This window comes from Lytechinus pictus, chromosome 4, assembly GCF_037042905.1.
Source record: "Lytechinus pictus isolate F3 Inbred chromosome 4, Lp3.0, whole genome shotgun sequence".
NCBI classification, from domain to species: domain Eukaryota; kingdom Metazoa; phylum Echinodermata; class Echinoidea; order Temnopleuroida; family Toxopneustidae; genus Lytechinus; species Lytechinus pictus.
Genome location: NC_087248.1, coordinates 21746528 through 21760371, shown reverse-complemented (window position 1 = coordinate 21760371; position 13844 = coordinate 21746528). Strand labels below are relative to the sequence as shown.

Genomic DNA, 13844 nt, shown 5'->3' with positions numbered 1-13844 from the left:
GCCTGCAAAGCTTTCTAATAGAGAGGATTTCAGATTTCACTGTTATACACAGCAAAGATATAATGCAGATTGATTGAATTTAGAATATTACTAATATTGATCAGTATTTTTTCATTCAACAGAAGATGGAGAAGAGAATGAACTCGACCTCGAAGGTCTTCTGGTTAAGAAAATTGTATCAGGGCTATCACATGACCAGAGGTCATTGGAGGTCAGTAAGGTCGTGACCTGTGGATCAGACCTTTTGAGTATCCTCTACAATCTGAGAGAGAGCTGCCGATCAGTGCATGATGAACAGGTATGTGGAATTTTTTTTTCCAGTTTTATAAAAGAATGGTCCACAAAGGCCCTCCAAGACCAAACATTAAGGAAAGCCTGTTGGCATTAGTAGAAAGGCATGATAATTTTATAACACGTTTTTTTTATAGTTGTTTTAGTAGTTTTTGACATTATGAGATAAGCTTCCCCCCAATTTTCGTGTTATCGAATGCAATCAAGAAAAATTAAAAGTTATACAAATTTATTACAGAAACTGTATTGTTACTTCCATTCTTTACAGTTTATCTCATAAAGATATGTTATATAAAGACATATTTTAAACAATTCATAACTTCCCATTGTTATATTTCAACCTCTGACTTGTGGACATTGCTAGTACAGGAGTTATAAACATTTAAAGATCTTCTTCATGCATGTTTATGAAATGAAGTCCAGAGATGAATTATCATGAGTCCTAGAATAAACATCATAAATGATCTCAGGATTATTTGAAGGATTATCATCTCACTTGATATGCAGATCTTCAACGAGTGTTGCTCCATGGCGGTGAGTCTCATTCCCATGATGCGACAGTGCCTGGGTCTCGCCTGTACGTTCCTCGACCACATGGTGGCAGCACACCGGGCGACCAGCAAACTTCTCTCTGTCCTCCTCTCGATCTTCACTGACCTTGCATCTCAGGTGAGAATTAAAGTTGGACTTTTTTCAGGAGAGCATTTCATAAAGAGATTTGTCATTGATTTTTAACTGATAATTGTTATAAGCTATTGAAAATCCTGGCATCTGATTGGCTGAGAGCAAATTAGTCAGTAATTTTCACTGCTTCATGAAACACTCCACAGAAGAGCATTTCATGAAGATATTATTTTGATTGCTGTTATAAGCTATAGAAAATCTTTGCTTCTGATTGGCTGAGGGCAAATCTGTTCATGAAATGCTCCCCTTACCTCATGTCCTCCACAGTTGCAATGTGAAATATCCATTGACCCTGATTGCTGTCATGGAAAAATGCGTTTAAATACATTGATAATAAGGGTGCAATTTACACCTTTGTATTACGAAATGCATGAATGGTGCCTATACATATTCAGCGTCTCAAGATGCCGTGCTCCACCAATACAAACCAGACAACAGCGAGACGATATGAGATCTAAAACATTAGACTATTGATTGATGAGGTGCATTGTGAAAGTCTTTCCTGTTTCTGTTGTCACAGGGTTTCTGTCTTCCCGCTGAGTACTCTGATGAGATGGCAGGCGAGGGCGCTACAGAGTTTGAAGATATCGAGGGTGGAGGTATCGGTGACGGAGAAGGAACTAAGGATGTCAGTGATCAGATTGAGAATGAAGACCAGGTAGGTTTAACATAGGGGCCTGTAATCTGAAGTCGGGTTTAACTTAAAGGTAAATTGTGTCATTGGTTTATTTCAAAACTTTCTTTTAAATTTCACTCTTTGCTTTCCACAATATTCATAAACAAGTTCTGAGTCCATACAATGTATTGCATTGGCCAGAAAGAACTGTTTTTATTCTCAAAAAAATATATAAAGATGAGAAGATTTGCCGAGTGAGTTTTTTTTTTATTTATTTTTTGAACTAACATAAAAAATGAAGAGCGCCACCTTGAGACCAAATGACATCAATACCTGCTCATGAATATTCATATCTCTAGCTCTCGCTATCAAGTGCAGTGCCGATGCACGGAGTCTGTACACCATGAATGCACGGGTTTCTTTCCCGGTTTCTATTGCATTTCGTAGAAAGCGTGTACATTGAAAACAAAGTCTGACGGCTTTTTCCTTGCTTTCATCTTTGCTTCGTTGATCTGTATTGTTTCTCTAGGGTATGGAGGGAGGGAGAACGGTGCTTGCGAAAGGGAGAGAAAGGGCTATATTCTTATTTATTATATTTTTTCTAGTTTTTTATATGTATTTTTGTTTTGTTTCCGATTCACTGAATTGTTATCATTTTCTTCAGGTTCTGTATTTTGATTTGTTCATTATTATCACGTGTAGTAATATACGTTGTAATTTCTTAATTGTTTAAATAATAGGCCTATGCTACATTTTTTTTAAAGGAAAAATTAGAAATCATTTTGTATTGAACTAGCTTGGCCACCAATTTCGTTATTTGCTTTGTGTGTCATATAGCTCTCCACCACTGCATTCGTCAATATACTGCCTCAACGTATTTGTCAATTAATTTGGACAAATACCGCGTGGCCTATAGTTTTTTTTTTGTTTACAATATCCAGGGGCGGATCCAGCTTTCACTAATAAAGAGGGAGGGGGTTGAAAAATATTTTCCCCGATCGATCCGCAGCTCAAAGCTATTTGTTTGTATCTATATAGTCGTAACAATTACTCATATAAGCCCTATAAAGAATGCGAGCGCGAGGTAAAATTTTCGGAATTCGTGTATTGTGTCCTGAAAATTGACGGATCCATGCAGCACGGGCCGGCTGTGCCCCCCGCCCCCCCCCCCCCTTCAGAGGCACAATCATTATTTCTTATGTAAAAATCTATCGTTCTAACCATTTTTTTTTGGCTTGTCAAATTTTCCTCGGGAAAATGTGCCCCCCCCCCCCCTTTGGAAAATCCTAGATCTGCCTCTGAAGATTAATCATAATAAAACAAAATAATCATAACGGTACGTAGGGCCTATGGTGCACTGGGTAGCCACTTCAGTTCCGTAAACTGTTCTCCCAGCGGGCCATGCTAATACCCCGGCTTTAGCTTGGCTACCTAGTAGGCGCTCAAGCATTTGAATTAGTAAATGGTAGTTCCCTTGTTTGTTTTACCATGGACCTATAATAGGTCCATGGTTTTACTAAGGCCTGTTTTTGTTTACATTGATCAGCTGATATTTCTTTAATTTGATATGAATAATACCTTTTTATTGTAATCGCTATTTTACTATGTTTTATTATACAAGGACCAAGATGAAAAAAACAGTAATTACAACTCTGATCTTGTGAACCTTTTTAAATATGACTGAATGAATAAATAAATTAATAGGTAGGCCTATTGATAAATAGATATTCCATCGAAACTGAGGCAATGCGAACACGAAGCGCGGGCTAAATTGTTTTATGCAGTGACATGGTCCCCCCCCCCAAGTCTGAATTACCCTCACCTTATTTTATTCATTCTTCCCCCTTATATTTTTTCTTCTCTCCCCACCCTCTGCTTTCCATTCTATTACTTGTTTCCCTTTCTTTCCCCCTATTATGCGCCGCCAATAGGGTGGGGGCACCCCGTTGGCCTCCTGGATCCGCCTATGATACCGGTACGTCAGGCCTGTATATTATAAGCAATTGATGTTTATGTAACATCGATTATCCCCACCCCCCCCGAAAGTTTTTCTTTGTATTTTTCTTTTCAACTTGTTATGGTAGTATATACTAAACAAGTATCACGTTTGACTTTGTCCAACTTTGTGACCAAAACTTTAGTACGGTTTTCTCAGTGAAATTGATGATGACGTCTCCTGGGTGCCTCCCCCTTCACCCCACTCCTCCTTGGTCCTCTGGGCTTGGCGAATAAAATTGCGTACGTATCATGGAGAGATATATCGAGGACATACAGCTAGGCGGAATTATTTGGGGAAGGGGTCTTCCATTTCTTTGTTATTCAGCGATGGTTCAGCGAATGTGCTCTATGCAAAATCACGTTTTGGCACGACTTCTAAGCGCTGGGCATGTCAACGGACAATAACAAAATAAATGCAAACATGTCATGGATCGAAATGGTAAAAAATATATATTTTAAAGAAAACCATCGTTTTCAAAATTTGATGCAGTCAAACCAATTTTTTTTTGTTAATACCAGTTTCAACTTACATTAAAAATTATAACCCGAGGCCATATTAGCACCGGGGGGGGGGGGGGGGGGGGGGGGGGCAGAGAGCACTTGCACCCCCCAAAAAAAATCCCAGTAGGAAATTTTTTTTTTTTCAAAATGGAAAGTGCCCTTCTTTCAAAATGATGTGTGCCCCTTTTCAAAATAAAATACCTTTTTTGAAGTCAAACAATACATTTTAGGTTAGAAAATCACAAAATTTTTGGCTCACGCTTCGCACTCACATCATTTTGAAAGAAGGGCACTTTCCATTTTTTCCCTACTTGGATTTTTTTGGGAGAGGGGTGCAAGTGTTTTGGTTACAACTTCAGCTTACAATGTTCAATTTTCAAGTTTGAATATCGCAAATTTTCAGCTCGCGCTTTCCGCTTGCATCATTTATTGTTTATTCTTGGTTTCAAAACTTAGAATGTCCATCAGGTTATAATATCACAAATTTTCGGCACGCGCTCGCATCAATTATTATTATTGGTTTCAAAAAGTGCTTAGATTGTCCAGTTTTCAGGTTGGAATATCGCACTCGCGTCCATTATTCAGTTAGATATCCATCTTTTTCATGATAACAAAAACAATTGCTCGGAATGTTTGATTTTCAGGTCTTATTAGTACATGCAATGTCCAAAATTTTGAGCCCGCGATTTGCGCTCACACCATCTCGCAAGGATTCTCTTTTAAAGGGGAATCCAACCCAAATAAAAACTTGTTTTTGTAAGAAAAAGATAAATCAGACAAGTTGATACAGTATGTGAAAGTTTGAAATATAATGGACAAACAACAAGAAAGTTATGAATTTTTAAAAGTTGTAAATATTGGGAATCACTATACTCATGGAGACTTCAAATTGACCACATATGGGATGTCATAGTGATGTAAGGCAAGGACTACTCTTCCATGTACTCCACTACATATTATGGCTAAAATGTAATTTTTCCGAAAGTTTTATTTCAAATTATATTTTTCTTTCATGATGACATTAAACAATATACTATCTGGGTTATATTTAGACTACTGCCCCAGGGGAATGGGTACTTAGGAGAAAACCACAAATCCCTGATAATAAAGTACATGGCCTATGGGAAAGTTGTCCTTGCCACTTGTCATAATTTACTTACCCAGTTGCCAATTTGAAATCTATATACTATTAGTGATCCCAATTTTAAAGCAGCTATAACTTTCTTATTGCTTGTCCGATTTCTTTCAAATTTTCACCATTCTGTTTAATTCAATTTTTCTCCTTCCCAACACAACATTTATGGCCAAGGCTGGATTCCCCTTTAACAATAATTTGCGCGGTAATAATTGACCAAAAAGCGAGTTTCACAACTTCAGATTTGAAAATGTTTCCAAACCGCTTGCTTGCTACGCTCGCTCCCGGGAAAAATAAAGCCTGATTACATATTTAATCAACCAGAAAAGACTTCAAAAAGACTTTGCTCACCTCAATTACTATAAAACGCACAACTATTTAACGCAGATGATGATCTCATGGTGAAAATTTCAATTGCATAAAAAATACATATAAGTGCCCTCTTTTGCCCCCCAAATGAAAATACGTTCCGCCGCCCCTGATTATCACCCATCGCACTTGCTGGTATTTCTATTTATCGTCATTCCCCCCTCTCAGAGAAAAAACTTATGCTTTTGCCCTTTATTTAGCCTGCAATGGAACTTGTAGGAAATTTTATTTAAACGCGAGCATATCAAACAGGATGCAAATGGAGGTCTATTCAGCCGGGCATTATTTATACGCTTTGGATTCTTGTTTGCCTAGAAAATGTAAAATATTTCAAGAGTTCTTATAGTTTCATTACATCTTTGTCCTTAGTTCTCTATATCCGTAGCTCCACCATGCGCGTATTCGAGGGCCCTTGGGGCATGCCCCCCCCCCCGGGTAGGCGAAAAAGGGGCGCCAAAAATAGGGAGAAAAGGGGAGAAAAAATGAGGGAAAGAAGAAGAGAAAGAGAAAAGGGGGAAAGAAAGAGAGGAGGAAAACAAAAGAGCGAAAGGGGAGCGCCGAATTAATGTTCGCCCTAGGGAGGGGGGCGCCCAATTGATAATCGACCCATAGGGGCGCCGAATTTAAGTCCAACATAGATAGGGGAGCCGAATAGTTGTTCGACCTAGGGGGTGCCAATTGATGTTCAGCCTAGGTGGGGGGGGGGGGCGAATTAATGTTTTACCTCGGGGCGCCGTATAGATGTTCCACATAGGAGGGGCCGCATTGAAGTTCGACATAGGGGCACCGAGGGGGCGCCGAATTGATGTTCAAACTAGGGGCTGGGGCGCCGAATCGATATTTTCCATAGTGTTGCCGAATTGATGTTTGACATAGGGGGGCGCCGAATTGATGTTCAACCTAGGGGGTGGCAAATTGATGTTCAACCTAGGTGGAGGGGGGGGGGGCGAATTAATGTTTTACCTCAGGGCGCCGTATAGATGCTCGACATAAGAGGGGGCCGCATTGAAGTTCGACATAGGGGCACCGAGGGGGCGCCGAATCGATATTTTTCATAGGGTTGCCGAATCGATGTTTGACATAGGGGGGTGCCGAATTGATGTTCAACCTAGGGGGTGCCTTATGGATGTTCACCACACGCGGGCGCCTATTTTATGTTTGTCCCGGTGCGCCAAATTCAGGTTCAATTAACCAAGGGAGGGGGGTGGGCGCCTAATTCATGTTTGCTCGCATCAAAATACTCATCCTGTTCATGATTACCAAAAGTGCCTATAATTTTAGATCAGAATACAAAAAAAAATCATCCTACTCTACGTACTCGCATTAATTGTTTAGTAAAGTGACGATCCTGTTCATGGTTAGATAAGTGCTTAGAATGTCCAACTTTGGATCGAAATATATAAAAAAAAAATCAGCTCGAATTTCCAGTTTTGGGTCGGAATACTAAAAATGTTACGCTCGCGCCTCTCGCTCGCATTAAATGATTTGTTAGATACCCATCCTTTTCATGATTACCCAATAATGTTTAGAATGTCCAAATTTTAGATCAGAATATCAAAAATTTTCAACGCGCGCTTCGCGCTCGCATTAATTATTTAGCTAGATACCTATTCTGTTCATGGTTATAAAAAGTGCTTATCATGTCCAGTGTTGGGTTGGAAATTCAAAAATTGTCAGCTCGCACTTCGCGATCGCATAAAATGTTGACAGATACCAACCCTGTACTTGATTACCAAAAGTGCTCATAGATTTTTCCAAATTTTAGGTAAGAATATGAAAAATTTTCATCTCGCTCTTTGCGCTCGCATCAATATTGTTTAGTTAGATGACAATCCTGTTCATGATTACCAAAAGTGCTTAGTCAATGTCAAAATTTTAGTTCAGAATATCAATCACTTTTAAGCTCGCGCCTCGCGCTCGCACAAACAATTGTTTAAATAGATACACATCCTTTCCATGATTACAAAACATGCTTAGAATGTCCAGTTTTGTGTTGGAATATCAAAAAATTAAGCTCGCGCCTCGCGCTCGTATTAAATGATTTGTTAGATACCCATCATGTTCATGATTACCCAATAGTGCTTAGAATGTCCAAATTTTATGTCAGAAAATCAAAAAATTTCAACTCGCGCTTCGCGCTCGCATTAATTATTTAGTTAGATACCCATCCTGTTCATGATTATAAAACACATGTGAAAAGTGCTTATAATGTCCAGTGTTGGGTCGGAAATTCAAAAATTGTCAGCTTCCACTTCGCAATCGCATAAAATGTTGATAGATACCCACCCTGTTCTTGATTACCAAAAGTGCTCATAGATTTTTCCAAATTCTAGGTAAGAATATGAAAAATTTTCATATTGCTCTTTTCGCTCGCATCAATATTGTTTAGATAATACATATACCCATCATGTTCACGGTTGCATTAAAACTCAGGATCCGCCCCCGGTTAAGAAATTACAGCTCCCGCACATAATTTTAGTATGGTCTACCACTCTGATGAGAAGTTGAACTAAATTGAAACCCCAAAATGCTTAAAATTCTGTGCTTTCTGGTCGCATTTATTTTTTTCAAAAGGTGGTTACAACATATTCATGGATGTTTTTTTTTCATGAACACATTGAAAAGTGGTCTTTGATGCCTTTTTCCCGTGATTATGAAATACGATAATTCAAACTGCATTTAAGGCACCTATGATTGCCGTGCTGGGCGGGTCGGGGTGCCATTTTCCGAAAAGTTCACAGGGGCGCCAAAATAGTCGGGCTCAATCATGGATCCTGGATACGCGCATGTCCGTTGGGCATCGTTTCCAACACTACCTCCTTATCTATACCGGCGTGATACTAGGCGCTAGTCCATGGATCGGATCGGTTTACTTCCATTTCGTCTGATGCCAACTCGTCCAAATGCCAACTCGTCTACTATCATTATTTGGTCTACCATCAGTTCGTTCACTATCCACATGCATGCATTCCGTCTAATAACCATCTGATCCAATAGTCATTTAGTCCATATACAATTTGGTTATTGGACGTGTTATTGTGCAAAATGAATTGGATACTGGACTAACTGGACCAAATGGTTGTTCGATGAAATGTTGATGGACGGATTGGCATTGCATGGACTAAATGAAAGTAGACCATGTGATGAATGGACGAGTTGGCAGTTGACGAATTGGCAATTTACCAATGGACCTACTAGTACTAGGCCACTGAATTGAACTTGTCATGTGCCATAACACCTAAACTGCTTCCTTATATCCGATACCCCCCCCCCTCCATCCTAGCTCGGCCGCCCCAATAAAGGGAAGGAGGAGAGAGAAGAAAGGAAGAAAGAGATAGATTGTTGAAAGGGAATCAAAAGAACGATCAAAAGGGAATTTGAACGCAACATAATATTATACTCTGTTATTGTTTGAATCGTTTCTCTCTCATGAAATCTATATTTTTAATATATATCGTTTCAGTCATTCTCATTATTTTACTGCATAGCGAATTACAAAACGTCCTATCCTCGTTTCCACTGACCACACATGACATTATTTATCATTTTATTATTATCATGCAATGAAATTCATACTGTTTTTACACGCTGCGTCGGCTGCCACTTGACTACCTTGTAAATATTTTTCTGATGATATTCAGTTTAAATCAGTGGCGTTCAAAATAAGGCTTGGGGCTGTATGGATTCCCAAATTTGTCACGGCCAAGAAAAAAAAAGGAAAGAGAGAAGGGAAACTATTATCTGAATATCATGTCAAAATCTATCATAGATTACACACAAAAAAATCAAGATTTGTGCCCTATATGTATATCTGGCCCCTTCATTTTTTTAATGTTAATTATTTACGCCACTGGTTAAAATTAAATTCAACTTAAAATATTTTCCCTTTATCATTGCATTATACATTCATGAATAGTGAAAGCATGTTCATAACATCTTTCTGTATTTTTCGCTGTTTATACAATTCCTAACCTTAGGTTGTGTGTATTCCTTATGTTCGCATTCTCAATGTTATTTTTCTCTTTATTTCAATATTATTCTCACAAACTTTATCATGGTATGCCTATTCAAGAAAGTATTACTTGTTTGCTTGCCCCATGACAGCTTTGCCTTCACTTTTGCAGATCGGAGTGTCTCTCAGTCAGTAGTCAGTATTCAGAGCTATTACTGTATTCTCCTTGACCCCCCCCCCTGTGAGTTGTAAAACACCCATAAAGGCAAAATATTATATTTTTATCGGCAACATATTTGCGTCACACCACCATACATTAAGTACATCAGAATAGGCGTATACCCATTGAACCTCGCCAGAATGGGCTTGCCCAAAAATTTCAAACACAAATTTCTTTTTTTCCCCGAAAGTCATCACCGCTTAATTGGAAGTAGGCGACCTTCCCGCCCCAAAATATTCTTATTCATACAATAGTGCAATCCGTCACGAACACCATGCACGATTGGCCTTTCATAATTAACTGATCTCCAAAATAGTTGAACCATATTCCAACACTTTCTACGATCAATACGATCGCCTTGACTGATCTGATACTTTCTGATACGATTAATTATTCCGCGATTATATGCCTCTTGGAAGCGGGGGGGGGGGGGAGCTGGGGATGCGGCATGTATTATTTTCCATGGGCAGCACCCCCTGGAATTCTGATAGGTGTCAAATTTGAGAAATGTATGGAATGACCAACATTTCGTGTTAAAACCTTTATGTTTTTCTTTTGCTTTGTCAATTTTTTTTCAGCAGGTAACCCCACCCAAAAAAAATCGTGACAGTGTGAACTGAGCACATTTTTTTTTCAATCATCAAAAATGATTATTATATTATTTTCCCCATGAGTTGTGAAATGTTGACACGCCGGGATCTCCTTGGTCCCAATCCCAATATGAAGAATACATTTCCTCGGCTATATAAAACAACAGTTATCATTCGTTTTTCCTATATTTATAGCAGGAAAATGGGAGTCCCAATTCCCGGTTCCACTTTCATTGCTAAATAAGTCTATTATGCCAATCAAGATGTGAGTGATGTCTTTGTGTCCTGCTCACGTCGCCACGCACCACAGTCATTCACATTTTTTTCAACAGTTGAACTGCTCGTGCACACACTGTATGCGTAGGCCTATATCCCGGAGGCCTATCTTCCTCTCATTTGTTGCAATAAAAGTTCATCTTTCCATCTATTTTTATTTGTTTATTGTTTATTTAATAAGGGGTAGCCCATTCAACAACAGCTCCCATGGGGCGCCCCTATCTATTATTCGTCATTGGTATCCATTTGTCTTTGTCCATCCATTCTTGGGGTTATACATTCATCGGATGATCCATTCATATATATGCCTATTCATCCATCTATTCATTCTTTCAGTCATCCATCCATCCATCCACTGATGGATTGATTAGGCATATAGGCTATACCCCCACCCTCCCCATACTGGAGAAATACTCTGCGACCCATTCTCCGGAAATCCTTATTGATACACGTTTCAAAGCAGACGTAAATTACTAGTATGTGCAATCCCCTCGGACGTTGCTTCTCCAAGTCTGCTTAGTCTTCTTTCACGTACTTCGTTGCCCTGTTTCACACGGCATGACTTGTAAAGTTCTGTTGTAAAACATGCCGGTCGGCCCCCGGGGTCGGCTCCGAAATTCACCCCTCTGCATACCTAGAGCGGTTCTACCATAGACCACAGCGCCGCGCAATATTGAATATACTCAACTTCTCATTACTCCATATCTAGCTACAAGCTTTCTTGTGTGGCTGCAAGAATAAGAGTTTTCCGAGAAATCTTGCCCCTTACGTCTATCCCCCCCTAATTTTTTTTGCTTTTGCTCATGACGCCTCTGCTCTGCTTGTAAAGATTGACCAAATAACACTTTATTCTAAATTTGCAACTTGATGCATGGTCGCATACACACACTGTCACGGTCTACACGATGTAGACTACGCTACATACTTCGCATCAACAGGTTTCTCAGCTCACCTTTTGACCTCGCAAGTTCAGTCTAAACAACGAAGAATAATCCTACTTTCATGTCAATACTGTGTGTCCTCCATGGTCCCATCAACTTTTATCTTCCTTTTATGTTTTACTATTTTGCATCCCGCCCTGAAAATAATCGTTTTTCTCTTCGCCCTTCCCTTTCTTCATACTCGGCCCTAGACAGAATGGGGGTGGCCGTCTATATATATATATATACATATGAAAATTTTTCATCTCGCTCGCTTCAATATTGTTTAGTTAAAATTAGATGACAATCCTGTTCATGATTACCAAATGTGCTTAGAATGTCAAAATTTTAGGTCAGAATATCAATCACTTGGGCTTAAAAAGTGATTGATATTCTGAACTAAAATTCTGACATTCTAAGCACTTTTGGTAATCATGAACAGGATTTTCATCATAGATATCTCTGATTGTCATCTACCTAACAATATTGATGCGAGCGCAAAGAGCGAGGTGGCCGTCTAATCAAACTCAGCCCTTGCCCTTCTCTGGGATTCTCGTATCTCTTTTAGTCTTGGAGTACTTTCAGATTCATGACATAAGATTCCGAAAGTAAGCCGTATTGGGCAATCCTTTGCTTCGTCATTCACGTCCGATAATCCACGTGTCTGAATCCTTATTCACGTACGATACAATCATGGAGCTATAGCTATATGCTTGTCCTGTGTGTGCTATCGCTAATAGTGGAGTATGTCTAAAGTAAACGTGCATGCAGAGCGCAAGCATATCGCTATAGCTAGTCCACCTCCTGGACTGTTGGTATTTTGTACGATACGACTACCAAACACAACACACTACATCCCCATAACACGCATACACACACCCCCTGAATAGTCACACGAAACAACATTTTTTTTCGGGGAAAGTGAATCAGTGGGTTAGGTGAATCACTGGGGGTAAGTGAATCAGTGGAGGGCGTGTGTGTGTTGGTTATGTGTGCGCGCGGGGGTACCGGTACAGTCCGATAAGGTTTGCCCCTGGTTTGCCCAATCAATAAAAATCGTCCAGGACATGGACTAATCGCTAGCCGGCTAGCATCGGCTCATTGAGCCTGCACGCAACGTTCGGTGTTTGCTTCTACTCAGCTACTTCTGCACACAGCGCTGCACTTTGTTGATACGGGGATTTCTTGATACCGCGCATGCGCCATGACGTAGTTCATCGATATGCATGAGGTTGTAATGAATATGCATGATTCGAACGGTGTTCTAATATCAATTTATTTGTTAACCCGAGAGGGCGTCAACAAGAAAGTTCAAAGGGATATCGATTAACCGAGATATTATAATATATATTTCACCCCTCAATATCATGAAAACAGAAGAGTTACACCAATTTCTTTTGAGTGATAAAGTAGAGCATTGATATGGATATTTAATGAAAATAATATCTTTACAATTGATTCACTGACCTTGTCTGAGATTAACCAATCATACACTATACCTTTAAACTCAGGTTTAAAGTTGTGGTGTAAGTATGGATAGGCAATTGTTACATAAATCATTATCAGTAGAGATATTAAATTTTAGCTCATTTGGCTCTCAAATCATTCATAATTGTGTAGGAAGTATAAATAAATGATTGTCTTCACCATCGATGAATCAGGAAAGAGCACAGTAAACATAAGAAACATAAAAAAAAAATTGACACTTTTGGCTTCCCATAATTTTAGCACAGAGTTAGACCATGGCCTAAGTTAAACCTGACTTCAAAATATGGGCCATAAAGCAGAGCTGCCAAGTATTACGGATTTTTAGTATTTAGTACTAAAAAATGAGAAGAACACTAATGGTTTCATGCAAAATTCTGATTTCTAAAGCTCAGTTCTATGTGTTCTATGGTATTTTGTTGAAAATACTGATGTCATCACCAAAATACTGATTTTCAGCTTTTATAATACTGAAATGTTCTTGTTCAGGTTGGCAGCTCTGATAGAGTTAAACTTGATATTTACAATCGATCGTAACATTTTCTACACAGTTTGTTGTATATTTGCAGTTATGTTTGATTTAAAAATTGATTTTGTCATGTTACATGGCACAGGTGAGCATAAGGCTAAGTTTTCAGATTGCCAAGTGTGGAATTGTTTTACATTCTCAAAATGTAAAGAAAAGTTTTTACCTAGAGTTGGTCTTGATTGAAATACCTTTTAAGCTTTTTTTTTATTCAGTCGAAGCTTTTTGATTGGCAAATAAATTGTGATTTTGTAATTTCCTGAAATACTTCAATTTAATGA

At 39.0% G+C, this 13844-nt stretch overlaps 1 protein-coding gene across 1 annotated transcript in view; it reads left to right on the top strand.

Moving 5' to 3' along the window:
* The window catches only part of LOC129259359 (midasin-like), a 96475-nt gene extending 94477 nt beyond the window's left edge, over positions 1-1998 (top strand). Inside the window, exons 80-83 of the mRNA XM_064097986.1 lie at positions 123-298; positions 799-960; positions 1496-1633; positions 1951-1998. Coding sequence (XP_063954056.1) covers positions 123-298; positions 799-960; positions 1496-1633; positions 1951-1998 — 524 coding nt within the window. The remainder of the gene's footprint in view (positions 1-122; positions 299-798; positions 961-1495; positions 1634-1950) is intronic.
* The last annotated feature ends 11846 nt before the right edge of the window (positions 1999-13844 follow it).